This window comes from Lynx canadensis, chromosome E3, assembly GCF_007474595.2.
Source record: "Lynx canadensis isolate LIC74 chromosome E3, mLynCan4.pri.v2, whole genome shotgun sequence".
NCBI lineage: Eukaryota > Metazoa > Chordata > Mammalia > Carnivora > Felidae > Lynx > Lynx canadensis.
In genome coordinates this window covers 37168150-37195803 of record NC_044318.1, presented here as the reverse complement: position 1 = coordinate 37195803, position 27654 = coordinate 37168150, and the positions used below count along the sequence as shown (strand labels likewise).

Genomic DNA, 27654 nt, shown 5'->3' with positions numbered 1-27654 from the left:
ACAGCTGGTGCGTCCGCCAGAAGAAGCACAGGTGACACCCTGAACTTGGAACTGGCGCGCAGAGTGGGGGCCGGGCCCTCTGCCTGTGGGGTCTGTGCCAAGCCCGGGGAGTCGGGGCCAGAAGTGTCGTGAGTGGAGAAAAGGAGTTGTCCTTCACCAGTCGAAGTAGCAGAGGTGCTCAAGGGGTGGGACCTGGCCTGGGCCCTGCCTCAGACCATCTGGTGTGATCACCATGAGCTGTACATACTATTCCAGCACCTTCCCTCCGAGGCCCGGAGAAACCTGAGAGGGCTTCAGCTGTGGGCAGACAGGTGGGCGCCAATCACCGTGGACGACACCGGAAGACAGCCACTTCCTCACTAGCCCCGTCACCGGGAAATCAGTGCCAACCCTCATCCCTCTTCTCGACCTCCTACGTAGAACATCACCGGTATTTGAGAGATCGTCCTCCATCGGGGACGGGGATGGGGAGGTCTGAATGCAACAACCAAAGGGGGTGGCTTCCTAGCAGCCAGTGCAAGAAGGGTCTGACTGTCCTGCGGTTCTTAGAAAGCAAGCATTTTAGGGGCGCCTGGGTGGCTCAGTCGGTTAAGTACCCAACTAAGGCTCAGGTCATGATCTCATGGATCATGGGATTAAGCTCCGTATCAGGGTCCATGCTGATAGCACGGAGCCTGCTCGGGATTCTTCCTCCTCTCTCTACCCCTCCCCAACCTGTGCGCACGCTCTCTCTCAAAACTGAATAGGGGCGCCTGGGTGGCTCGGTCGGTTGAGCGTCCAGCTTTGGCTCAGGTCACGATCTCATGGTTCGTGAGTTCGAGCCTTGCGTCAGGCTCTGTGCTGACTCAGAGCTTGTTTCCTATCCTGTGTCTCCTTCTCTCCTGCCCCTCCTCTGCTCCCACTCTGTCTGTCTGTCTCTCTCTCTCTCAAAAATAAATAAACATTTAAAAATTTAAGGGGCGCCTGGGTGGCTCAGTCAGCTGAGTGGCCGACTTTGGCTTGGTCATGATCTCAAGGTTCATGGGTTCGAGCTCTGCATCAGGCTCGCTGAGGTCAGCCTGTAAGCGCAGAGCCAGCTTCAGATCCTCCGTTCCTCTCTCTCTGCCCCTCCCCTGTCACTTATGTCCTCCCAAAAAATAAACGTTAAAAAAAAAAAAAATGGAGGTGTCCGGTGTTTTGATAACCGCACTCAGGGGTCCCTGCACCTCACTCACACGTGAGGACTGCGCCTGAGACGGGAAGTAAGAGCCCCTCTGAGGCCGGGTCTGAACGCCCACTGCCGGCAGGGCTCCAGGGGCCCGTGGCTGGGAGGAGTCAGGCCCGCCTTCGGGGCCCCCTCCCGCTGCTCCCCCCCCCCCCCCCCCCCCCGCACTGAGGGCCCTACCTTTCTGGGGTCCTTCCTGTCCTTGGCGCGGCCGGTGTCCTTTCGAGGGCTCAGCGGGCCACCCTTGCCGCAGCGGCTGGGCTTGGTGGCCGCGGGGGCCGCGCTGCTGGGCGCCGGAGCCGCGGCCGAGGCGTCGTGCAGGAAGATGCGCTCGCTGCGCCGCCTTGTCCACAGGTCGTCATCGCTGGCCTCGGGCCCCGCCTCGAAGCCAGGCTCCTTGGCGCCCCGTAGCCTGCGGGCCTTGCGCCCTTTCTCTGCCGCCAGCTTGGCCTTGTCGGGGCCGGCGGGGCCGGGGCCCCGGGCGCTGGGTGCGGGCGCGGCCAGGGAGGGGCCCGGCTCCCCCAGTCCCTTCTTGGGCCGCAGCAGCCCGGCAGGCGACCGCTTCCGCACCTTGACCTCACTCTCCGAGTCCGTGTACTCAAACTCCGTGCCTGGATGCGGACAAGGGCAGGGGCTGTGGACGGGGGCTCCTGGGACCCTTGCTTCCCACCCACCCAGATGCCCTGGCCACCAGCAGAAGGCCACCGTCCCACCCTTCCTCCAGGGCACCTCGCTGCCCGCGGGAGGCTTCTTGTATCCAGGAGAGGAACAGAGGCCCAGAGGAGGAAGACTCACCTGCCACACACCTGTGAGTGGCAGGTCCTGCTGGCCCCGCTGCTGTCCCAAACCCCCCTTGGCTGCCCAGACTCAACTCCCTGGGAATGTGACGATCCCTGCCCGGGGCCCCCACGAGCTTCCCCACTGCCTCCTGCATGCCCGGTGGGAATCCCAGAAGCCAGGGCAGGCTGGGGAGGGCCCGAGGCCCTGCAGGGGCAGCAGGTCCACGGGAGGCATGCGGAAAGCCCGTGTGAAATCCCCAAGCCGGGTGGGGCCTCTCCTCTACTTCCTGGTGCCTCTTCTCAAGAGCTGGAAGGTCCCTGGCACCCGCTCCTCTTCTAGAGGGCAGGCCTCACCAAACTCAAAGCCCTGGGGCCCAGCTGCCTCCTGTCAGCCGAGGCTCTCCCTTCCGGCAGACACGAGGCCAGCCTTGATCCCAACCCTCGAGCCCCTGGGCTCCCTGAACACAGACCCTCTCCCCGACACCCCGCTGTGCTCTGTCCCTTCCAACCTCCGGGCCTTTGCTGCTGCTGGTCCCTCTACCTGGGGCACCGTTTCTCCCCTGACCTCGACCTGGAAATCCGCGGCCTCCTAGTGGAGAAGACACACTGAGCACCCGGGAAGATCCTCTGTCCACACCTCCATCACCGCAGGCACACACCCCCCTGGAGGGGGCTCCCATCCATGTCTGTCTATCCGGTCCGGCCCTGTGCCCCGGATGCAGATCCCCAGTTTTACTACCGCAGGCCTGATGACCCCTGGGAAGCCGACAGCCTGCCCACAAGGCCTCCTCGGGGAGGCCGGGTCCCATCGCCCAACAGATGCAGCCAGGCTGGGAGGGGGCACACTCCGTGGGAGGGATCCACTCGCAAAGCTTAATGATCCCATTAATTAAGCTTTTGTTAACGGACTTCCCACCGCACAGGGAGGCAGCTGGGGGCTCTCATGGCTGATCAGGGTGCAGGCCATAAAAGGCTGGGGTTCTGCTGCCGGGTTTGACCCACCTGATGACAGCCCCCTGCAGAGAGCCGGAAGGAAACCCCCGGGCAGCGAAACGCTGCAGGTGAGCCGCGTAGGGAGCAGGGCCAGAGAACGGACAGAGCAGCGACGGGCAGCGGACACTTGCAAGTGTGGAGTAAGGTCGGCCCGGGGGACAAATACTTATGAAGCCAGTGGGGCAGCATGAATGGTGCCTGGGACACAGGAAACGGGCTCTGTGAGGGGACAGGCCTGTCCTCGAGTGGGGACACGCAGGAAGCCCAGGGAGAGGGGAGGACGTGCCGAGCCCTCACCGCCCACAGGGCCGCGGCAGGGAGCAGGGTCCCTGTCTGTGATGCCCACCCAGTGTCCTGTGCTCCTGCCTCCGCCCCCAAGAAATACGGTAACAAAGGAGGAACAGACAACAAAAAGCACAAAAAATATAAAACAGAAGGGTGAGACCCAAAGAGATTGCAAGTCAAAGGATGGAAAAGATAACCCATCCAAACACTAACCAAAAAGAGCCGAATAAGCATAAGCATCAACATCAGACAAAACTGACCTTCCTTAAGACAAAACTTGTTACTAGAGACAAAGGATATATTTACATAATACATGGCCAACTCACTAGGAAGATGTAACAATTCACAAACATACATGAGCATAATCCAGAAATAGGTAAAAAAAGATTATACGCTATGACCAAGGGGGATTTATTCCAGGAATACAAGGTTGGTTCGACGTGTAAGAAAATTAACGTGAGGGTGCCTGGGTGGCTCAGTCAGTTGAGCGTTTGACGCTTGGTTACGGCTCACGTCATGCTCTCACGGTTCACAGGTTCAAGCCCCATGACCAGCTCTGTGCTGACAGTGTGAAGCCTGCTTGGGAATCTGTCTCTCCCTCTATCCCTCTGTCCCCTCCCCTGCTCACTCACCCTCTCGCTCTCTCAGAAATAAATAAAGATTTTCAAAAAATCAGTGTAATATACCGTAATAAAGGACAAAAACCACAGGAATACCTCCATAGACGCAGAAGAAGTAACTGACCAAACCTAACACCCTTTCGTGATAAAATCACTCAAACTGGGAAAAGAAGGAAATTCCTTCCACCTGACAAAGACAGCCATAAAAAAGCCACCAGTAACATCATACCTAATGGTGGCAGAATGAATATTATCAACCCCTATGATCAGAAGACAAAGATACCTGTTCCTGCCACTTCCGTTCAACATTGTACAGAATATTGTAGCCAAGGCAATTAGGCTACAAAAAGAAAGAAAAGGTATACCCATCCGCCGCTCTATTTGCAGATGACATGATCTTGTATTATAGAAAACACTAAGGAATCTACTAAAAACCTATTCGAACGAACAAATGAGTTCAGCGAGGTCACAAGATACAAAATCAATATACAAAAACCACTTGCATTTCTATACACTGGCAGTGAACACTCCAAAAATGAAAAGAATCCATTTACAATAGCATCAGAAAAACAAATACTTAAAACTAAGTTTAACAAAAGGAGTCCTAGAGTTGTACAGTGAAAACTATGAAATGTTGTTGACAAAAATTAAAGACACAAATAAGTGGAAAGACATCCCATGTTCCTGGATTAAAAAACTTCCATTGTCAAGATGCCAACACTCCCCGATTTAGCACCATTCCTAATCAGAATCCCAGGTGGCTTTTTTGCAGCAATTCACAAGCTAATCCCAAAATCCCTATGGAATGCAAAGGACTCTGAGGCACCAAGACAATCCTGAAAAAGGAGAACAAATATGGAGGACTCCTACTTCCCAATTTCAAAGCTTCCTACAATAATTCCTCCAGTAATCAAGACAGGATGCTACTGGGCTAAGAACAGACATAGAGATCAATGGACTAGAACTGAGGGTCCAGAAATAATCCTTCATATTTAGGTTCCGCTGATTTTTCACAAGGGCACCAAGAGTGTGCAATGGGAAAAGAACGGACTTCTCAACACATAGGATACTGGGCCAAATGGATCTTCACGTGCAAAGGCCCCTCCATCACTCCATACACAAAAAATCAACTCAAAACGGATCACAGACCTAAATGTAAGTCACAAACCATAAAACTCTTCAGTGAAAACAGGACTAAATCTCTGTGACCTTGGGTTAGGCAATACTTGTTTGCATAAACGCCCGAAGTGCAAGTGATCTCTCTGGACTTCATGCAAACTGGAAACTGTTATTTCAAATAACCCAAGAGAATAAACAGACAACTTACAGAATGGGAGAAAACACTTGCGAAGCACAGTCAGAGTTACAGCCAGAATGTACAAAGAGCTCGTAACAACAAAATGACAACCCAATTAAGAAATAGGGATTTAAATAGGCACCTCTCCAGACATACGGACGGCTGAGCAACATGAAAGGCTGCTCACCGTCATCGGGAGAAATGCATATCAAAACCACAAAACAACATAACGACAAGAAGGGGGATGTGAAGAAACTGGAACTCTCAAAGGCTGTTGGTGGGAATATAAAATGGTGAGACCACTTTCGAAAACGGTTGGGCAGGTTCTCAAAAGGTTAAACATTAAGTTACCAAATAACCCAGTGATTTTACCCTTAGATTTGTAGCCAGAACAGGGGCGCCTGGGTGGCTCAGTTGGTTACGCATCCGACTTCAGCTCGGGTCATGATCTCACGGTGTGAGTTCGAGCCCCAGGTCGGGCTCTGTGCTGACAGCTCGGAGCCTGGAGCCTGCTTCAGGTTCTGTGTCCCCTCTCTCTCTGACCCTCCCTCTCCCCCCCTCTCAAAAATGAATAAACATTGAGGGGCGCCTGGGTGGCTCAGTCGGTTAAGCGTCCGACTTCGGCTCAGGTCATGATCTCGCGGTCCGTGAGTTCGAGCCCCGCGTCGGGCTCTGTGCTGACAGCTCGGAGCCTGGAGCCTGTTTCAGATTCTGTGTCTCCCTCTCTCTGACCCTCCCCCGTTCATGCTCTGTCTCTCTCTGTCTCAAAAATAAATAAACGTTAAAAAAAAAAAAAAATGAATCAACATTGAAAAACAATGCAGCCAGAACTGAAAACATGTCCACACAAAAACGTGTACATAAATATTCAGAGCTGCATTATTCACGATAGCCCCCAAACGAAAACAAAAGAGTAGATAAACAAAATGTGGTATACTCATAAAATGGAGTATTATATAGACATAAAAAGGTTTGAAGTCACATAAGAAGAAACAGGTCTTTATGAAGGGTCTTTATCTATTAAAGGAGTTGAATCAACAATTAATGACCTTCTAAAACAGAAAATGCCAAGCCCGAATGTGGTCACTGTTGAATTCAACGAAACATTTAAGGAAGAAATTATACCAATTCTCTACCATCTCTTCCAGAGGACAGAGGCAGAAGGAATACTTCCTAACTCATTCTACGAGGGCAGAATTATCCTAATACCAAAGCCAGACAAAGAAAACTACACATCAATATCTCCCATAAACATAAATGCGAAATATCAACAAAATATTAGCAAATCAAATCCAGCAATGTATGAAAAAAATTATACACCACCATCAAGTGAGATTTATCCCAGGTATGCAGGGCTTGTTCAACATTCAGAAATCAAAAACAATTAATGGAGTCCGTCACATCAACAGGCTAAAGAAAAGTCTCATGATATTAACAGATGCAGGAAAAGCACGTGACAAAATTCAACATGCATTCATCATAAAAACTCTCAGTAAAGTAAGCACAGAGGAGAACTTCCTCAACATCTACAAAAACCTTACAACTAGCATCATATTTACGGGTAAGAAACTATAGAGGCTTTTCCACTACGATCAGGAACAAGGCAAGGTTGTCCCCTCTCACCACTCCTTTTCAAGATCATAGAAGTCCTTGCTAATGCAATAAAAAAAAAAAAAAAAAGGTATATTGATTGGGAAAGAAGAAATAGAACTATCTTTGTTCACAGATGCCATGAGTGAGTATCTATGTAGAAAATCTGAAAGAATAAACCCAAAAAATCTCCTGGAATTAATAAGCAATCATAGCAAGGCTGCATTTTACAACCTTCACATACCAAAGTCCATCACTTTCCTACATACTAGCAATGAACAAGTGGAATTAGAAATTTAAAACACAATACTGTCTACATTAGCACTCCCCAAAATGAAATACCTAGGTTAAATCTAACAAAATATGTACAAGAGCTATGGGATGAAAACTACAAAACTCTTATGAAAGAAATCAAAGAAGACTTTCCGTGTTCATGGATAGGAAGACTTGATATTGTCAAGATGCCAATTCTTCCCATTTTGATCTATAGATTCGATACAATCCCCCCCAGAAGTGGACATCAACATACTAATGCCAAAGTTTATATGGAGAGGCAAGAAACCCAGAATGACCAACTCAATATGGAAGAAGGACAAAGTATGAAGACTGACAGTACATGACTGCGAGACCTAGTATAAAGCCACAGTAATCCAACGAGATACTGACAAAAGAACAAACAGATCAATGGCACAGAATAGAACCCCAAAACAGACTCCCATAAATTTAATCACATAATCTTTGACATGGAATAAAGGCAATACAATGGAGAAAGAAGATGTTCTTTCAACAAATGGTATGGGAACCACTGGAGATCCACACGCAAAAAAAGTGAACCTAGACACAGAACTAACATCTTTACAAAAATTAACTCAAAATGGACCATAGGACTAAATGTAAAATGCAAAACTCAAAACCCCTAAAAGAAAAGGTAAGAGAAATCCAGATGACCCTGGGTTTGGCAGTGAATTTTCAGATACGACACCCAAAGGACAATCCACGAAAGCTGGGCTTCCCTAAAAGTAGAAATTTCTGGTTTGTGAAAGACACCATAAAGAGAATGAAAAGACAAGCCAGAGACTAGGAGAAAATATCTGCCAAAGACACACCGGATAAAGGTCCGTTCTGCAAAACAGATAAAGAACTCTTAAAATTCAACATTAAGAAAAGACCCCGATTGAAAAAATGGGTCAAAAATTGGAATAGACATGTCACCAAAGATACAGAGATGGCAAAGAAGCATTCGAAAAGATGTTCCGCCTCATGTCACTAGGAATGCAAATTAAAACAACAAAACACCACTACACACCTATTAGAATGTCCAAAATCCAAAACACTAACGCTAAATGCTGGCAAGGGTTGACAAATCCTGTTCACCGCTGCTGGGAAGGCAAAACGGCACAGCCACTTTGTAAGACATTCTGGCAATGTCTTACAAAACCGAACGTGTTCCTACCATACGATCCAGCAATCACGCTCCTTGGTATTTACCCAAAGGGGTTAAAAACTTGCGTCCACACACACGAAACCACACACAGATGATTACAGCAGCTTTAGTCAAAAGCGCCAAACCCTGGAGGCCACCAAGATGTCCTTGAACAGGTGAATGAATAAGTAAACGGTGGCCCGTCCAGACAATGGAATATTATTCAAAGGTAAAAGCTAAAAAGAAACAAGCTGTCAAGTCATGAAAAGACACGGAGACACCTTTAAGGGCACAGTATGTGACGTTCTAGAGAAGGCAAAACTGTGCAGACATTAAGAGTGTCAGGGATTGCCAGGGTGCGAGGGGAGGAGAGGGATGAATCCAGAGAATTTTTAGGCAGTGAAACTACTCTGTATGACACTCTAATGGTGTATTTACACCATTACACATTTGCCCAAACCCACAGAATGTACAACACCAGCAGTGAATCCTAATGTAAACTATGAATTCCGGGTGACAGTGATGGGTCAGTGTAGGTTCATCAATGGTAACAAATGCACCACTCTGGTGGGGAATGCTGATGATTGGGGGGGGAGGCTGTGCGTGGGGCGGGGGTGGGGGGGGTGCATAGCACGTATAGAGGATATCTCTGTACCTTCCTCTCAATTTTGCTACGAACTTAAAACTGCTCTAAAAAAAAAAAAAAAAAGGAGTAAGTACTGACATATACCATGGATGAACCTTCAGACAATTACAACAACTGAAAGCAGCCAGATACGAAAAGCCACATGTGGTAGGATTTCATTTATATGAAATGTCCAGGATAAAGAAATCCATAGAAGACAGAGAATAGTGGTTCAGGGAATAGGGGGAGTGATATGAACAGGTATGGGGTTTCTTGTCGGGGACGAGGGGATAAAAATGTTCTGAAATTAGACAGTGATAATGGTTGCACAGCTCTGTGAATACAAAAAAAAAAAAAAAAACATCAAATTGTACACTTTAAAGGATGAATTTTAGGGGCGCCTGGGTGGCTCAGTCGGTTGAGCGTCCGACTTCAGCTCAGGTCACGATCTCGTGTTACGTGAGTTCGAGCCCCACGTCGGGCTCTGTGCTGACGGCTCAGAGCCTGGAGCCTGTTTCAGATTCTGTGTCTCCCTCTCTCTCTGCCCCTCCCCCGTTCATGCTCTGTCTCTCTCTGTCTCAAAAATAAATAAACGTTAAAAAAATATATAAAAAAAAATAAAGGATGAATTTTATGTGATGTGAATTATAGCTCCACAAAGTTGTGATTTCAGGGTAGATTCAAACCTGAGAATGTCAATAATTACATTAGATGTTTAAAAATTAAGCTCTCCAATGAAAAGACAGAGATTACAAAACAGATTGAAAAGGACCCAACTATAAGCTGTCTAAAAGAGACTTTACATATTAAGACAAAGGTAAAGTGACTACATGAGTGGAAAAAGACATACCACGCAAAGAGGAAGCATTAACAAAGGTGGAGTGTGGGGCGCCTGGGTGGCTCAGTAGGTTAAGCATCTGACTCTTGATTTCAGCTCAGGTCTTGATTTCATGGTCATGAGATAGAACCAAGCCCCACCCACATCTGGTTCCACGATGGGCGTGCAGCCTGCTTAAGATTCTCCCTCTTTCTCTGCCCTCCCATCGTCTGCACACACTCATGGGTGTGCTCTCTCTCTCTCAAAATTAAAAAAAAAAGGGTAGTGACAGTTTAATATCAGATAAGAGGGATTTCAAAACAAAATATATCAAGAGATAGAACACTTGGTAATAATAAAAGGATCACTTTAAGAGGAAAACAGGAACTCATAAACGTACATATGCACCCAATAACAGAGCTTCAAATACATGAAGCAAACGTCCAGAGTTAAATTATAAGGAGAAAGAAAATCCTGCAATCCATAGCCGGAGGTTTTATATGTATCTGTAAGCAACTGATAAAACTAGACAACTAGTAAAGACACACAAGATCTTAATACTTTCAATCACATTGACTTGCCTGATAGAACGGAATGACTTACAGAACACTGTGTATAATGACGCCAGAATCACATTCTTTAAGTGCACACAATACATTTACTAGGAAATACCATATATCCTCAAATTTTAAAAGATTGAAATGATAGGGGCGCCTGGGTGGCTCAGTTGCTTGGGCCTCCGACTTTGGCTCAAGTCATGATCTCACAGTTTGTGAGTTCGAGCCCTGCATCGGGCTCTGTGCTGACAGCTCAGAGCCTGGAGCCTGCTTCAGATTCTGTGTCTCCCTCTCTCTCTGCCCCTCCCCTGCTCGTGCTCACACACACGCACGTGCGCGCGCGCGCTCTCTCTCTCTCTCTCCCAAAAGATAAATAAATAAACAATAAAGATTGAAATTATATGCTTTTTCTGACCAAGATGGAATTATGTTAGAAACCAGTAACAAGTAAATAACAAGGTAATGCCCACCATATTTGGAAAATAAATAATACTTGTAAATAATCATTGGATAAAAGTAGAAATCACAAGATAAATTAAGAAAAGTGTTGAACTTGGCACAAAAACAGACACTGAGACCAGTGGAACAGAATAGAGAACCCAGAAATGGACCCACAAACGTATGGCCAACTAATCTTTGACAAAGCAGGAAGGAATATCCAATGGAAGAAAGACAGTCTCTTCAGCAAGTGGTGCTGGGAAAACTGGACAGCGACACGCAGAAGAATGAGCCTGGACCACTTTCTTACATCAGACACAAAAAATAAACTCAAAATGGGTGAAAGACCTCAATGTAAGACATCAGAACCCTCGAGGAGAAAGCAGGCAAAAACCTCTTTGTCCCTTGGCCACAGCAACTTCTTACTCAACACGTCTCCAGAGGCAAGGGAAACAAAAGTAAAAATGAACTATTGGGACCTCATCAAAATAAAAATCTTCTGCACAGCTGAAGAAACAATCAGCAAAACTAAAAGGAGAAGATATTTGCAAACGACATATCAGATAAAGGGTTAGTATCCAAAATCTATAAAGAACTTACCAAGCTCAACACCCAAAAAACAAATAATCCAGTGAAGAAATGGGCAAAAGACATGAATAGACACTTCTCCAAGGAAGACATCCAGATGGCCAACTGACACGTGAAAAACTGCTCAACATCACTCATCATCAGGGAAACACAAGTCAAAACCACAATGAGATACCACCTCACACCTGTCAGAATGGCTAATATGAACAACTCAGGCAACAACAGACGTTGGCGAGGATATGGAGAGAGAGGATCTCTTTTGACTGCTGGTGGGAATGCAAACTGGAAAAACAGCATGGAGGTTCCTCAAAAGGACTAAAAACAGAACTACCCTATGACCCAGCAATTGTACTACTTGGTATTTATCCAAGGGATATAGGTGTGCTGTTTCAAAAGGGCACATGCACCCCAGTGTTTATGGCAGCACTATCGACAATAGAATAGCCAAAGGATGGAAAGAGCCCAAATGTCCATCGATGGATGAACGGATAAAGAAGATGTGGTCTATATATACAATGGAGTATTACTCGGCCATCAAAAAGAATGAAATCTTGCCATCTGCGACTATGTGGATGGAACCGGAGGGTATTATGCTAAGTGAAATCAGTCAGTCAGAGAAAGACAAAAATCATATGACTTCACTCATATGAGGACTTTAAGACACAGAACAGATGAACATATGGGCAGGGAAGCAAAAATAATATAAAACCAGGGAGGGGACAAAACAGAAGAGACTCATAAATATGGAGAACAAACTGAGGGTTACTGAAGGGGCTGTGGGAGTGGGGATGGGCCAACTGGGTAAGGGGCTTTAAGGAATCTACTCCTGAAATCATTGTTGCGCTCAATGCCAACTAATTTGCATGTAAATTTAAAAAAATAAAATTAACAAAAAAAGAAATGTGTTGAACTGAGTCATACTAAAAACAGGGCAACATAAAATGCATGAGATGCAGCTAAAACAGTGTTGAGAGAGAGCTTTACAAGTCTCCACAAAAAAAAAAAAAGAAGGTCCCAAGTTGATGACCTAAGCTTGCACCTTAAAAAATAGGAAGTGGTTGGCAATTATACCAAGAGTGAACAGGAAGGAAGGAAATAAAGGGCAGAAATTAATAAAACTGATAACTTCTGGCCACACTGACCAAGAAATAGAGCAGAAATAAGTTATTTGTGTCAGCAATGAAGAAGAAAACATCACTACAGACCCCTCAGAGTTTAAAAAAAAAAAAATGGGGTGGGGGCAGCGGGTGGATGGTGTGAACTCGCCAACACATTTGACAACCTGGGTGAAATGCAGAAGCCTGCAGGTTCCAGGATGGCTGGTGCAATTGGGGGTGAGGCTGGGGGCTGTGGACAGGATGATGGGTGTCTGAGCAGCCACAGCCTGAGGGTGGGGGAGCAGATAGGTAGAATGTGACCAGAGGGCAATGGGGGACCAGTGAGAGGTTCTCAGCAGAGAAGTGGTCTGGTCAAGTGCGACCTTTGAGGAAAAGCCCTCCAGCGGCTTCACCATAAAGAAAACCTAGGGGCGCCTGGGTGGCGCAGTCGGTTAAGCGTCCGACTTCAGCCAGGTCACGATCTCGCGGTCCGGGAGTTCGAGCCCCGCATCAGGCTCTGGGCTGATGGCTCAGAGCCTGGAGCCCGTTTCCGATTCTGTGTCTCCCTCTCTCTCTGCCCCTCCCCCGTTCATGCTCTGTCTCTCTCTGTCCCCAAAAAAATAAATAAACGTTGAAAAAAAAAAAATTAAAAAAAAGAAAACCTGAGCAAGGCAAGCCGGAAGGGAGGCCAGCGCCACTGTCCAGGGGAACCAGGCCCTAAGTTCCCAGGGAACAACGGCAGGACGTGGGGTGAGAGGGAGTGAGAAGGAGGAGGAAGGAGACTGCGAGGCTGCCCCAGAGATGGGGTCCCAGGGGGCGGTACAGGCCGCAGGAATGAGCCTTCGTCCTGGAGCCTGCAAGAAATGAAGCCAGGGGCAGCTGGGGAAGACCTGGGGGGAGAGCAGGGTGGCAGTACTGTGCCCATGTTCCCTGTCCCGGCCCCTGCCAGGAGGGACTCCCGTGGACCTCCGAGACCCAGGGAGGGGCCGGGAGGGCGGGCCAGGCCCAGGTCAGCGCACACACGTGGGACCATCTCAGTCTCCAACGCCCCGGATGCAGGTAAGCCAGGTCCGTGTGGGGACACTTGGCCTAGTGAGAATGCAGGTGGGCCCAGGAGAAGGTCCCCTGTTTGTCCCAAGATGGCACGGCTACAACCGGACAGGCAGAGAGGAAGAAGTGGGCCCAGGACAAGGCCTCGTCTCCCGCCGGAGCTCCCGGCTGTCTCCATTTGCCCATCTGGGCAGCTGGACGGTGATCCCGGCTAACAGGCACACGGCGCCCGGCAACCCCCTAGGGATGACCTCCTCCGGGCCCCCACCCCAGGCTGCATGGCCATCTCGCCGACTGAACCGCCTCTAATGCCCAGACAGAAGGGGCTTCCTCTTCCTCCAAACCTCTGCGTGGCCGGCCTGTGCCTCTACCTGTACCTGTGTTTCTCCTATGACACTTAGCCTAGCGCCTCCTCTCTGTCGTGCTTCAGCCTGGGTGTCACCTACCTGGAGTAGCCTCCCCTGGGCTGCTCCAGCCCCCCAGGGCGCAGATCCGAGGCCTCTGAGCTTCCCGGAACGGCCCGTCCCCGGACGCCTGAAGCGCACGGGGCCAGGCTACATACATCCGTCAGGTGCACATACACTGAAGGTCACCTGCAGAGCTCTGGCGACCCCTCCTGGGGAGGGCCGGGCCCACATCACCAGGACCACTCTGCTCAGGATGGGGGCCCACGAGGCAGGGCTCCACTGGCCCCCCAGCTCTGCTTCTAGCCTCCTCCGAGCCTTGGTTTCCTGTCCGAAGGATGGGGCAGCGGCGTCCCTGCAAGTCCGCCTGCCGGTACTTACCCATCAGGTTCTGCCGCTCTTCCTTCTTCCGGGCCTTCTGCTTGGCCTCCAGCTGCACCACCGAGAGGGACGGCCCCACTGTGGGGCTGGGGAGGGCACTGGCTGCAAAGCGGGCCAGCAGGCCCAGCCCGCTCTCCTCCAGGCCTGGCGACAGGGCCCGTTCCCGGGGCCCCAGCCTATAGCCGCCGGCAGCCTCGTCCTCCTCCTCCTCCAGCTCATCCTCCTCGTCCTCCTCCTCGGAGCTCTCATCTGGTGCAGAAAACAGGGGGCGAGTCAGAGCCTTGGCCCGGGTGGGTACCACCCCCCACCGCCCCTGCTCGGCCGGGGCACCAGCGAGGGATGCCACAGCTCCAGCCTAGCTCCTCACTCCTCACCGGCCGGGGGTGGTCCAATACCAGCCCACAAGTCCCCCCGATGGCCCAGTGACCCCATCACAGCAAGCCCAAGACATGGGCATCCCGGACAGCCCAGAGGTGGGCAGCGGCCTTGGGAATCGGAGGGTTTCTGTACGGGGGACACCACATGCACCTGTGCTGTGGGGAGGGGGACAGACACACGGACAAGGACTGGAGACAGCTCTCTCCACCGTCTCACGCACGCGCACGCGCACACACACACACACACACACACACACGCCCCGACATACAACATGGAGGCTGAGGAAGGAGGCAGGAGAGAAGGAAAGAGGAGGCCAGGGAGGGACAGAAAGGAGGCGGGAGAGGGCCCCGGGGACTCAGGCGCCTGGAGGTCTGGGGCTGGTGGTGAGAACGTGGAGTTTGATCTCCTCTTGGGGGAGTGGAAACCCCCTGGGTTGTAGCCCTGAGCAGACACTGGGATCCAAACTTGACTTCCAAGGATCCCCCTGAGCCAAGAAGCCTGGGGCAAATCTCAGCCCTCCGTGAGCACCTATTGTCTCATCTGTGGCAAGGGATGGTCTCCCCAGCGCCCCCCCTCCCCAAGGTAAGGGGAGGCTCCCGATATGTAGGAGAAAGCACTTCGCAGGCTCAACAAGCATCAAACAAACAGGGCAAGCCTGTTGAGCAGAAAGAAGCCACTGTCCCCAAGGCCAAGGGAGCCACAAGCTGGCTATGCCTCACGACCCATGGGGAGCCGGGAAGGGAGAAGCACCCAGGTCAGCCCACTCTACACCAGGAGACGGAGACTCGGTGTGGCCAAGTGCTCAGGCAGGACTCAAACCCAGGGCTGCCTGGCTGTCTTGCCACCCAGAATCTCCTGGGAAGAATCTAAAGGAGCTTCAGCCTGTGTCTCCAGCTGGTGAACAGAGATGTACTTCTCCATGGGAACCGGCCTCCCGCCTGGGAACCTGCAGCCCTGAGCCCAGCTCGGGCCATGGGAACAAAGGCGGGGCAGGTGGCAGGCTGGCAGGCAGGGCAGGAAAGGCAGTGCTCCCTGCACAGGAACCAAGCCCTCCAAGAGACCGTAGGCAGGTAACGAGCTTGCTTCCGACCTTCCCCAAGAGACAGCCTAACACCACAAGGGCAGGCAGGCACGAGAGCATCAGAAGCCAACTGCCCACGAGATGCCCAAGGGACATCTGCCCAAGGGTGGGGTCTGCCCAGACCGCTGGGAGTGTGAAGGTGGCTCTGGGGGCTGCTGACCAAGGGCAGGGCCAGGCGAGGCCGGAGGTGCCCCTCTGCAGCAGGAAGGGGAAAGGGAAATACGGAGGTGGCCCAGATCCCCCCTACTCAACCTTGGGAAGCACCTGGGCTCAGGGGATGGAGAGGGACAGAGACAGCTGGCCAAGTCCACGTTCTCGCACCACGCCCCAAGCCACCTGCCTGCTTGCGTGCAACTAACAGCCCAAAGTGGCGGCCCTGGGTGTGCCAATGGAGGCAGGGGTTCTGTCTAACCCTTTACCGAGGGAGCCTCGGTCTGTGCCGAGCGACCCCTCGGTGAGGAAGGTGGAGATGAGCTCAAGGAATCCCTGAAGGGAGTTGAGAAAGGCAGGAGGCAGAGACAGAGGTTTGTCAGGAGGAGGAGGGGGAGGGGGAGGAGGGTGAAAGGAGGAGGAGCGGGAGGAGGAGGAGCAGGAGGAGGAGACCCGCCCCCCCGGAGCAATGGATGAAGCAGGATGGAGGCCAGCGGGGCAAGCAGGCAGGCAGTGCGCACTTGCGGTCCATTCACATTGCAGACATCACATGGTTCTGTCTCCGCCCCAGCGGGCCCCAGCGGCAAAGCAGGCTAAGTGTAGGCAGACTTTCGACAGCGCCTGGGTCCCCCACAGCGGGCCTCCCTGGGGTGGGCCAATTTGAGCAGGGTGGCGGGCGGGGGGCTGGCTGGGGTGGGGGCACGGGGTCAGACGTGTGGCCGGTTTTCCCTTGTAGAGAAGGCCTCCCCTGGCTGCTCAGGTGTGGAGACTCCAGAACTCTCTCCCATCCAGGAGTCCCCATCGGCAACGTCCGGTGGGGGAGGGCTGGCTCTGGGTTTCCGGATGCCCGGGATGTCTATGTTGGACACCAGTCGGCCAGCAGCGGCCCGATCCCAGCACCCTGAGACGGCAGAGCGCTTGGAAGGGAAAAGTCAAAACCAGGGCGTGCTTCCCCCAAAGCGGAGACACAGATGATCTTGGTCTCCCGAGACGCTCCCCACCTCCGGCTGCTGGGAGCGTGACAAGCCCCCACTGGCTGTTTCCCATGGTGGCCGGTCTACTCAGGCTGGGGTCTGCGGGGCAGGGGGAGTGGAGGGGGTCTCCGGACCAAGAAAGCCTCTCTAGAGCTCTCCACACCTGAGGTCACAGGGCTTGCCAAGGGCAGAGGGTAGAAAAAGTCCCAACAAAGAAGCCCAAGGAAATAGAGAAAAACTTTTTTTTACAAAAAGAAACAAAAAACACCACCAACAAAAATCTCTTGGCTCAGTACAGTGGGGTTGTCTGTTGTTAACTTGGTTCGGTTTCCAAAACCCGATTGATAAATGCCAAAGCAATCCGCTGCTGCCATAGCCGATGGGGGCAAACCCCGAGGAGGGGGGGTGCAGAGGGGACACAAAGAAAAGGGTTTTGCCTACCTACGGAGCAACGAGCCAGGCTCGCACCCAAGCTCAGTGACCCGCTGCGCCGTCTGCCCTACTCCCAGCCTTCGCTTTGCGTCCAGAGTGCAGCGTGAGAGCAAATGCAAGAGACCAAAACAGACATTCAAAGCATCATGGGTAGGGATCAAGGGTGAAGGTATGGTCAAGCTGCTGGGAGGAGAGAGCAGACACTAGAAAGCCAAGCAGTCAGGTGTTTTAGTACCGGATGTCAGAAGTCCCTATTACCCAAATATCCCTGTCAAGACCTCACCAGCTGGTGTGCGCAGCAAGGCCCCTCCCCTCCCCCTATCTGGGCTCTCTCCACGGCTGCTTCCGGCCTGGTCTGAGGGCCCCTGGCTCTCTCTGCCCACTCTGGGCCAATGGCCCCTTGCGAAGAGATCGGATCGGGAGGGGCTGCCTGCTTCTCTACAGGATCTGAGCTGGGGCAGGAGAGCTTAAAAACATGGAAGCTGGAACTCTGGGTTTGGCTTTAAAGGGGAGGAGCCCGGGGAGGAAAGGAAGGGGTCAGGGAAGGAGGGAGAATGATGAACCAGCCAGACTGGTCTGCAGAGGCCAGGGCTGAGGGAGGCCCGGCAAAGGAGGCTGGCTGATCGGTTAGTGGCCTCCCCCCGAGGCCCAGACAGACGGCAGCAGCACAGGAGAATCAGAGTCCCGAGGGCACCTGGCCCCCTACGTGCCGTCTCCTGGTCACCCAAAACGGATGTGGGCCAATCAGGACGAGGGGCGTGGGCAGGGAGAAGGCGGACCAGGAGCGAAATCAGGGTAGAGTCCAGCCCCAGGGCCCAAGCCAGTTCCCGTCCAGGTTGGCCTCTAGGTGTCTGGGCCTCACTCAGGGAGCGTGGGGTCCGGGCTCTGGGAATCCCTGAAGGGGGGGGTCCACCCTGAAGCAAATGCTAAAGTAGGGTGAGGAAACACTTAGGGATCCTCTGGCTCCCCCGCCGCCCCTGGGACGCACCTAACCCGGGCAAAGTCAGAGCCAGGGTGTACGCAGGGGTCACTGAACCCCACCCTCTCTTCACAAGTGAGGCGAATGAGGTTCCCCGGGCTGGGCCGGGGTGCCAGCAGACCAGGCCTGTGGGCTCCTAGGCCAGTGCTCTCGCCGAAGCCTGTGCCCCGCCGCTCAACACGGCAATGAGGCCCACGCTTTCACATCTCACAACAAAACTCGGGGCAGCAAATGGTCTTGACCCTGCACTGCCTACATGCCCTTTAAAACAGAAATATGTGTTAGGAAACGAGTGTTCGTATTTTTAAACCGCTGTTACGCAGGAACAGAGCTTTCAGAAAATAAAAAAACAAACGAGCAGCTAAAAAAAAAATAAAATAAAAAAAAGGAAGAAAGATGAAGCTGGAGGTGAACGCAGCTGACTTTCGATCTGAAGAATGAAACGCATGCCAAGAGCTACCGGGGACATCTGAACAATAGAAAAGAGCGGCAGACTGCACACCCCAGCTCTGCCCCTTGGTGGGGGGGGGAGGGGCGGGGGGGGAGGGGAAGGAGGGACAAAATGGGGGGAGTAGCAACCTAACGGTCTAGTAAGGACACAGCAAGAGAGACAAGGCACACGGGTTTAGTTAAAAATGAACTCGGTATGTTTAATAAAGCTTGGTATTACCAAAATCGCGGTACAAACATCAAGTCACACGCCCACACGACAGAATTCCATTTACAAAATGTCCCTCGGAGGCCTCCTCCGGGTCCGCGCCCGAGAGCGCCCAACCCAGGCCTGCGGTCTAGGGGGCAGAGGAGGCGAGGAGGAGGGCAGAGGGGGAGAATGGACAGGGGTGGAGACTAAAAACAGTCCATATAAGAGCTCAAAAAGAGCCAGGCCGTGGCATTATCACAATGATACAGGTACAGGTAAGAACAAAAATAAAGACTCAGGCGGATACAGCAGGCTACGCTGCCAAGAACCAAGACGGCCGCCCTTCCCGAGGCGTCCCAGACGGGCCACCTCTGCCCGCCATCTCCTGCCATCTCCTGCGTGCTCGCTCGCTCGCGCTCGCTCTCTCGCGCTCTCTCTCACTCACTCTCTCGCTAGGAAACACGGAAGGTATTTTGTGTTTGGAGCTAGTAACCTTGGTCAAACGAGTCCTCCGAGGAATCGCTGAAGGAGGATCGGGCCTCGACCTCTCGAAGCAGCAAACAAAAGGGCTGCTTCCTGCCGGCGGCCGGCTTGGGTTTGAGAGTCCGGGCGGCCGCCAGGCCCCGCTCGCTCAGCTTGGGGCCCCCGGCCGGCTTGCCGTTCTTTGCCACCATGCCACACAGGATGGAGGACGTCAGTTTGGAGCTGGACGGGCCTTGGGCAGACCACTCGTCCTTCAGGAATCCTTCGTCTTCCTCTGAGTCCGTATCTGCAGTCAAAGTAGTTTTTGACACAGTAAGTCATGGGGTGCTGGGCGGGGAAGGGCTGGCGTCTCTCGCTAATAGCGGTTTCGAGAAGGCCCTGGCGCGTGCTAGGGCAGAGAGGTCCAAATGCCCACTGGCTGCGGAACAAGCCGTGCCCCACCGCCTGGACCTCTCAACCTCTCACCTCTCGCCTCTCGCCCGGGAGGCCTCCAAGCCGCAGGCATCACAGAGCTTGTCCTGTCCGGGCTGGCCGCTGCCGGCCCCGCCCACCAGACAGCCACTTCTGCCAAGGCCTTTCCGGGCCCTGGGGGGGGAGGCAGGAGCCCCACACTCGTGAGGGTCTCGCCCGTGGTCATGGAGGTCACTGCACCCAGCACGTGGGGACATGGGGAGGGACAAGGCCCAAGAAAGGAAGGGCCCCGGTAAACCTCTTCTCCCCCAGAATACCCGTTTGCCCCGGCACAGGGTGGCACAGGCAGGCTCACGACGACAATCACGCACGCGCACCCCAACTCCCCGCCAGCAGCATCCCAAAGGCGCGTCGAGATGGGCCATCGTGAAAGCGGTTGCGCCAAGGAAACTGGCAAATGACGGGACAACTCAAGGCTTCCCCCCAACTTTTTCCTATCGAAGGGCCGGGCTGCCAGCACACTGCTGCTGGCTTCCCTGTCTCCGGCCTCACCGTGCAGGTGAGGTCAGGGTTTCCAAGCTCTCCCGGGGGAGGATCCCCCAGCTTTGGGGAGGGGGGGTGCCACGGTCAAGCAGGCACAGCTCTGGCCCCTTCGAAGCCCATCCCAAACATCCTCACACCATCTTGATCCGTTTTGCGTATGGTGCTGTCGAGCAAGAATTCATTGGAAGAAAGGGCTCTGCAGCCAGAAACTATAACCCCTTGATCTGATAAAATCCACTCGGAACAAGAGGAACACTAACAGAGACACAGCTCTGGCAGCACCTGCCACCTGCAAGTCCACGAGAAAACTATACGCGTCGGGCGCAGGAGGCGAGGGGGACGCAGCGTCCGCTGGCTGCCTCCTCCTCTACCTGGGCTTTCCACGTCAAGACCCCAACGGCAGGATGGCCTCCAAACTCCAGGCAGAGCTAGGACAAAGACAAGCCCCACCAGGCCCCTGCCCATCGTTCCCAAGGCCGCATCCCAGGCCGGAGCCACTCGTGGGTGACGACAACCGAATCGGCTTCCCACCGGGCATGTCCCCGACCCCTACAACCCAAGAGTTGTAAAACCCCAAAGCGAAAAAGAGAAGGACGTTCTGTTCTCTCCTCCCATCTCCTGCCAGCCATCCCTGTGCTAGAAAACACTCTTGTCCTCTTTGTGACCGTGTACTCTCGCTTACCTAGAACCGCGGAAAAGCCAACATAAAAAATACAAACGAGGGCCCTCTCCAGATCCAGCCGCGTATCAGAGCCAGCATCTAGTTGGAATCAGACCTTTAGACCTGTATGTTGCAACGTTTACTCACTTCTCACCTGGACGATGGAATTTAGGCACAGACCCAACAGCTAGACTAGCAATCTGAACATCGCTTTGTGCACGCACACACGTGCGCACGGCAGACTCACTGGCTCAGAGCACGCCAAACATCTCACCGGCTGAACCGATCTCTGGTCTCTAAATGTACCCCAACCACCTAGAAGTGGGAAGGTACAAGATTCTTACCTGGCAACCAGCCAGGCGACACCCAGCGGCCACTCACCCTTGAAACATAAGAGCCGCAGCAATGCTCCCCACTCCCTCCCTCGTTCCAAAACCAGCAGAGATACAAACAGCAGAGGAAAACCCTTCTTCCCTCTTCCTCCAGAGCTAGGAGTTTCTGGTATGAGCTCATGGTGGCCATGGGCCTGGGCACTCCTGCTCGGATCATACCCATTAGGACCGGAGGGCCATCAAAGCTATACCAATCAAGCATGTCCCGGGCACATAAGCCACAAAGGCGCTGTTTACTTCACACACGTCCCTGCATCAGCCCTAGAGACCCTTCAGTCCACAGCAACCAAAACCACGAACATTAAAACATACACACACGTACGCACACGCATGCGCGCGCGTCAAGCTCTTCACCGACGTGAACTCACTTAAAGTTCAGGACAGCCATGGGAAGCAGACGATGATAACCCCACGTCCACAAAACTTTATTTCCTTTCCTTAAGAAAACAAACTTTCTAATAACATTACAAGTGTCCGCTTTCTTGCACGTGACGTTCAACCGCTGTCCTCCGACATCTCATGAACCACGCAGAGTCAATCAAAAGCCTTGACGCACACAGCCAGGCAGTCGTCAAGGGAAAAAACCGCCCACCCCAGTCGGAGCCTGGGGACTCCCAAAACAAACCCCGCGGACAACTGCCAGGAGCCACGAAGCCCCGCAGCCCCGCCTGGCTCTCCTGCGGCGGCCACACGCTTGGCGCGCATCGGTCCTGGGCACTAGGGGCTCGGCCCACACACGCACCACGCAGTGGCCCCGGGGCCCCTGGAGAGCCGGGCGGGTGGGCCCAAGGCCCAAAGCCCAAGGCCCACCGCCCAGGTAAGGAACTCCGATGCGGCAGGCTCCGGGCCAGTGCGAGACCGCTCAGCCCCTCCGCGGCTGCGCTCCCAGGCTCCACAGCTCCCGTCCTGGGAGCCGAGCCATCCGGGCCCCGCCAACTCCCCACCCCTGGCGGTCAACCTCGCCCGGCCTCGGCCTCCACCCTCGAGAACAACGCGGGGCAGCCACCTGGAGGACTGTCTTTGTCGGAAACAAAGCGAAACACGGCCCGCACAGCCCTCGGTGCGCCGACCAGCACGGCGCCCGCTCCACGGACACCGTTCCTCTGAATCTCCGGCCCCAGGGCAGAAAGCCGCCTGTGGGCAGGGGAGACGGACTCCTCTCTATGGTCGTCGCGAGCGACCGCTCTAGGCCCAGCGGCCGCCAACTCGGTGGCGCAAAGCCTCCCACACTGGCGGCTTCCCCTCGAACAAGCGGAAGGCCGGTACACGAGGGCAGGCGGACTTCCGCTCCCACCCGCCAATCACGGGCGCCCGCCAATCACAGGCACTTCTGCTTTAGGCACCCACCCCCACCCCACGCACGCACTTCCGGCCTGGAGCCCGCGCAAAAGCAGGAGTCGTTCGAGCGCCCACGAGATGCGGAGAGAGGAGACTGAGGAGAGGAAATGCCCCGAGGCGGCGCGGCGTCCGCTACTTACTGTAGGAGTAGCTGCTCACTTCCGAGGCGAACGGGGAGTGGGCCGACTTGGGCTGGCCTCTGGCCTTGAAGCCCACCTCCATCTTCCTGGCTTTGGCGGCCCTTTTGTGTTTACCTTCTCTGGAGGCTTTGAGAGACAGGCTGAGGCCTTTGGCCAGCGCCTTCCGGTCCTTGCCCAGCAGGCTGTCATAGGGCGTCAAGTACCTGCCGCAGCCCCCGCTCGCTTTGGACTTCCCTCCAGAACTGTCCGAGAACTTGAAGGGCGACTTCAACTTGTCCTGCTTCGTGAGGGAGAGGGCCTTGTCCAGCTTGCTTGCCAGCTGCTCCTGGTCACTGGCCATCTTCTTCTTTTTAATCTTTAGCTGGAGAGGGAAGTTGGGGAGTCACGGGTTAAGACGTTTGGCAAAACAGGATCGTGTGTTTCGGTGCCCAGGCTGTGCCGAAGCTGGGCTCCGGTCCTTTCCTCCTGCCTCTGTGGCTTCTAGCAAGCTGCTCACCTCCTCTTAGCCTCAATTCTTCTGCTCTGTAAATCGGCGATAATTATGTATGGGCATCTTGGGGGTTTTTCTGAAGATGAACAAGATCAGGCCCACAAAGCTTTTATCACAGAGCTGTTACTGCGGTTACGGTTCTCATGAACACTGGCATTTCCACTGGCTTTGCCTGGCGCTGTCTGGTGCCTCCTAGGGAAGCCCTTCAAGCAGGCAGCACAGCCCATGAGCAGAAGGCAGCTGGATTAGGTCAGAGGCATGGAACCGAGATGGAAAACCCAGGTCATACCATGGATTCCCACCTAAAGCAGCCCATCCAACTAAATGGGCCTAGCCGACCAGAGAACACCCTACGAGCGTGCCCTGGATGCCTGAAGCAGAAAGCGCGACTCAAGATTTCACAGATTAAATTCCTGGTTCCAAGTCTGCTGTAGTCACTCATTGTCAAAGGGAAATGGGCAGTTTCAAAGCCGTTAGTGCCCCTCATTTGAACGTTTTGTCTCTATTTTTCTTGAATCAGGTAATCTATTGTAAGGCGGGGGATAGTTGGGATAGGGCCATTTAAACAACAAAAGTATCCTTCACAATTTGTGAATAAAGGATGCTGATCTACAAACTGGCTCTATTCCCTCCTCCTGGATGCAATCCCCCTTATGTGTGTGATTTCACTCTGATGGCCAAATCAACATACAGCCCCTTGCATGGGGCCTTATGGGGAAAGATGACAAGGTACATTAGCATTTAGAGACAAGGGCCTTAAGTGGCCGATTTCAATGCTCTGCAGAAATCAGAAAAATCAAGGAGCTGGCTCTCACCCCATTACCTCTGGAGAGTTCACAAGGAAATTATGATGGGATCGAGCCCTTGCTTCTGAGAACTACAGGATGGTGAAGCTGCTCGTTGAACGATTACACTGTTAAACAACAGTAACTGTGTTATCTGGTTAAGAACTTGCAATCTCTCTTCCTGGCTTCAGCAAAGGGTCACCGAGCATGCATGGGGGGTGGGGGGGAGTGGCTTTCCGTCTCCGCTCTACCTGAGGCTGCGCTACTCTGGTTAAGTCTCTGACCTCCTCTGGGCCTGGATTTTCTCCTCTGTGCAATAAGGAAGACTAGAGGACAGTCCTTCTGGCACTAAGACAATCATTTCTACAGTGTCTGTGCAGCAGGTGGGGCCAACAGACCTGCAAAGGGAGCGTGAACTCTGGCACACCCTCCAGACCTTCCACTCTAAGATGGCAGCGTCTCTGGAACACAGGGTCACTGACCTGACTCATGAAGTCCGACGAGGCTTCGTGCTCGTCCCAAGGCTGGTTCCTGCCCCTAGCTTTCCCTGTTCCGACCAGGGCATCGTGTTCCTCCTCGGGTCCCTTGTGTCTCTTCCTCATCCCTGCTCCAAGCTCGTACTCATCCGACGTCAGCAGGGGCTTGCTGCTCAGCCTGAAACCCAGATGCACTGCCGGTCAGCACGCTGGCCAGGAAAGACTCAAGGGTTGGGGGTCCGCCCTCACAGCCCTGAAGGGTGGGCTCTGGATGTCGAAGCACAGACAGTGATGGCAGAGTGACGAATCTGGGGAGACGGATCCTGTAAAACTATGGTGCTGGGATTCTATTTGTGAGTGGGGCAGAATGAGAGTTTAACCGGAAAGAAGAAACACTTCTCCAAGGCAGTATGCTCTGCTGGCCTCTTTCTTGTGCTTCTTCACACATACACTCACACACACACCTTATCAAAACATGCCAAGAGTGAAGATCAGAAATGTCCAAGAAATCCCCCAAGATTGGAAGGGGAGTAAGAGCCACTGGCTGGTCTCCTGCACCCCTGGGATTAAGACAGTCGGGACACGGTCCTAGGTTGAAGGCTTCCCTTGCCTGCTTTAAGCTAAACCCTCACGAGTAATAAAAGCAGCTAATTTTTACCTGGTGCTTACTATGTGTTCTGTTCCGTGTTAGCGTTTGATACTTTAGCCACAAAACAATGTTCCACATCCTGTTTTTACACGTGGGGAAACAGGCTCCAAAAAGCTAACACCCAGCCCAAGGTCACAACAAACACTGGATGGAGCTGGGACTCACAAGTAGGAACAGACGCCCACCTCCAGAGGCTGTGCTCCTAACCAGCGGCTGTGTGCTGGCGGCCCAGCCCCTGTGGTTTCGGGAACTGCTTCTCTACCCTCCTTTGGCTGGTTTTAGGGGATTTCTTCCTCTTTCCATCCTCTCCTCAAACAGGAACATCCAAGGAGGACAAATCCAAGTCGTGGGGACGCTTGGGGTGATCTGACAAGCCCTGTGGCCGATCCGCTGCCTCTCCTGCGCCTTTTAGGGGCACCCTGTGGCCCCTCTGCTTCCTCAAGCCAAGCACCAGGCCACCTACTGTCTGCCCTGCTCCGATGTCCCAGGCTGGGGCACACTCCAACCCTGCTCTTTTGATGGGCCTCATTCAGCTCCTGCTACTCCATGACACCCAGGGAAGACCGCGGCATCATTCCTACCCACGCTCAGCCTGGAGGAAGAGCTCTCATCCCAGCCACCATTCAAGAAAACCTCCAGAGACGCCACGCGTCGCTCCTGCTGCCGCTCAAGGAGTGTGCAAAGGAGCGGCCCCGGGTCACAGGCTCGGGCACGACAAGCCAACAGGTCAGGCCAGGAGGACAAGAGTGACGCTGTCAGTCACGGAGGGAAGTAAGTGACGGCACAAGTCAGAACCCGTCCCAGGGGGCTGGAGGCTCGGCGGATCCCTCTGCAGGGAAGAGGTGTACGGAGAAGAGCAGGAATTCGTCCCTAACCGTGGAGAAGGCAGGTGTGGCGGGAAGACGGGCGAGGCACTTAGCTCATGGCACAGAAACCTCTCTCACTGGGGTCACCTGCCCACTCAGTGCCGGGTGGATGAGTCTGCCTGTCTGTTCCGCCACTCTCCTGGCCCGGGCGGCGCGCACCGTGCTCCCTGAGAGCTACCAAACCAGGTGGGTCGGAGCCCGAGGGACTCGAGGTCCCCGGTGCCCAGACGCAGGCCCTGCGTGGGCCTGTGCTCCTCCCCTCCGAGCTCTGTGCCAGTTCCCGACCCACCGAGGGGCCAGCCTTACTTTCCGCTACTGTTGCGGCTCTTCCCTCTCTTGCGGGGGGGCGACAGGGTGCTCAGGGCGTGGGTCCGTTTCCTCGGCCTGCCAGGGCCTCTGCGTGCCAAGCTTCTATGGGGTTCCTCGCGCCTGTCCCTTAAAAAGAATCACACGCTCGGCTGTGAACCTGGGGGGTGGGGGGGGCGCGGAGAAGGACATACGATGCACACACGTCACTCGGGTCCACACACGCCTCTAATGGCCTACCACGGCCAACCTACTGAGCGCCAGCGCCTACGAGAGCCCAACCAGGGCGCCGCCTGCCGCGGCCTTGTCGCCCGGCCGGCCGGGGCCGCGGGGTACGGCTGGGGTGCGGCCGGGGTGCACACTCACTCGGAGTCGCGGCGTCTCTGCAGCTTCACCAGCTCTCGCTGCTTCTCCTTGTACCGCCGCTGGACCTCAGCCAGCCGCATCCGGAAGTCCAGCTCCATGGCATCCATGCTTTCCAAGGAGGACTTCATGGCATACATCTGCGGGGAGAGCGGGGTAAGGATGCCGACGCCCGCCGGCTCCCACCACCCGGCCAGGCATCCGCTCAGATGGGAGCGGCGAGGCCTGATGGTGACCGGGGCCCAGCTCACGCCTCACCTGCCCCTTCGCTAGCCCTGGCCGTGGGCAGCACGCGGGACGGGGACCAAAACTCAACTCCGCAGGGCCGCGTCCAGGCCGAAGCGGCCCGAGACAGCCGCTCCCAACAGTGTGGGCCGTCGTGTTATCCATCGCTTACAGAGGCCCACGGGCACCAAGGGGCACAGCCAGGCCTGCTCTTCCTGACCCGCCAGGCGGTCGCCCGTTAACACGTGGATACACTGAGACCCAGAAAGGGGATACGGCTTGCCCAGGACGCACGGCAAGTCAGCGGTGGAACCCGGACTCGGATCAGGCCCTTTCAACTCCAAAGCCAGCCATGTCCCCAGCAAGATGGAGTCTCTGGGGGACCCATCTCTGCTCCCACCCCACGGGCCACAGGCAGGCAAAGACAGGCCCGGGACCCCTCACCCGCTCCTCCTTCTTCTGCATCCAGCTATACTTCTTGTTGGGGTTCAGCTCCCGCGGAAGCCGCAGGTTCTTGAGCGGGTCCACGAAGGGACTGTCCAGCACCTCCTTCAGCATGTGGCTGCTGGCCGCCAGCAGGCTCTCCAGCGAGGGCCGCACCACCGGGCCCCGCTCTGCACCTGCACATAGGAGGCAGGTGAGCCCACGCCTCTGTGCCCGCCCCGCCGTGCTCCCTGGGGGCAGCCCACCCCACTCAGACCCCAAACAGGGAGAAGAACGAGCCCAGGACCAGCTCAGGGCCTG

The 27654-nt window shown here is 54.1% G+C and overlaps 1 protein-coding gene across 1 annotated transcript in view; it reads right to left on the bottom strand.

The window, feature by feature from the left end:
- Positions 1 to 27654, bottom strand: part of TNRC18 (trinucleotide repeat containing 18) — an 85950-nt gene that overhangs the window by 16882 nt on the left and 41414 nt on the right. The window contains exons 12-19 of the mRNA XM_030300950.2: positions 27355 to 27530; positions 26689 to 26825; positions 26323 to 26451; positions 24508 to 24679; positions 22751 to 23111; positions 19276 to 19551; positions 14149 to 14397; positions 1385 to 1815 (exon numbers count right to left, since the gene is read on the bottom strand). Of these exons, the coding sequence (XP_030156810.1) occupies positions 1385 to 1815; positions 14149 to 14397; positions 19276 to 19551; positions 22751 to 23111; positions 24508 to 24679; positions 26323 to 26451; positions 26689 to 26825; positions 27355 to 27530 (1931 nt within the window). The remainder of the gene's footprint in view (positions 1 to 1384; positions 1816 to 14148; positions 14398 to 19275; positions 19552 to 22750; positions 23112 to 24507; positions 24680 to 26322; positions 26452 to 26688; positions 26826 to 27354; positions 27531 to 27654) is intronic.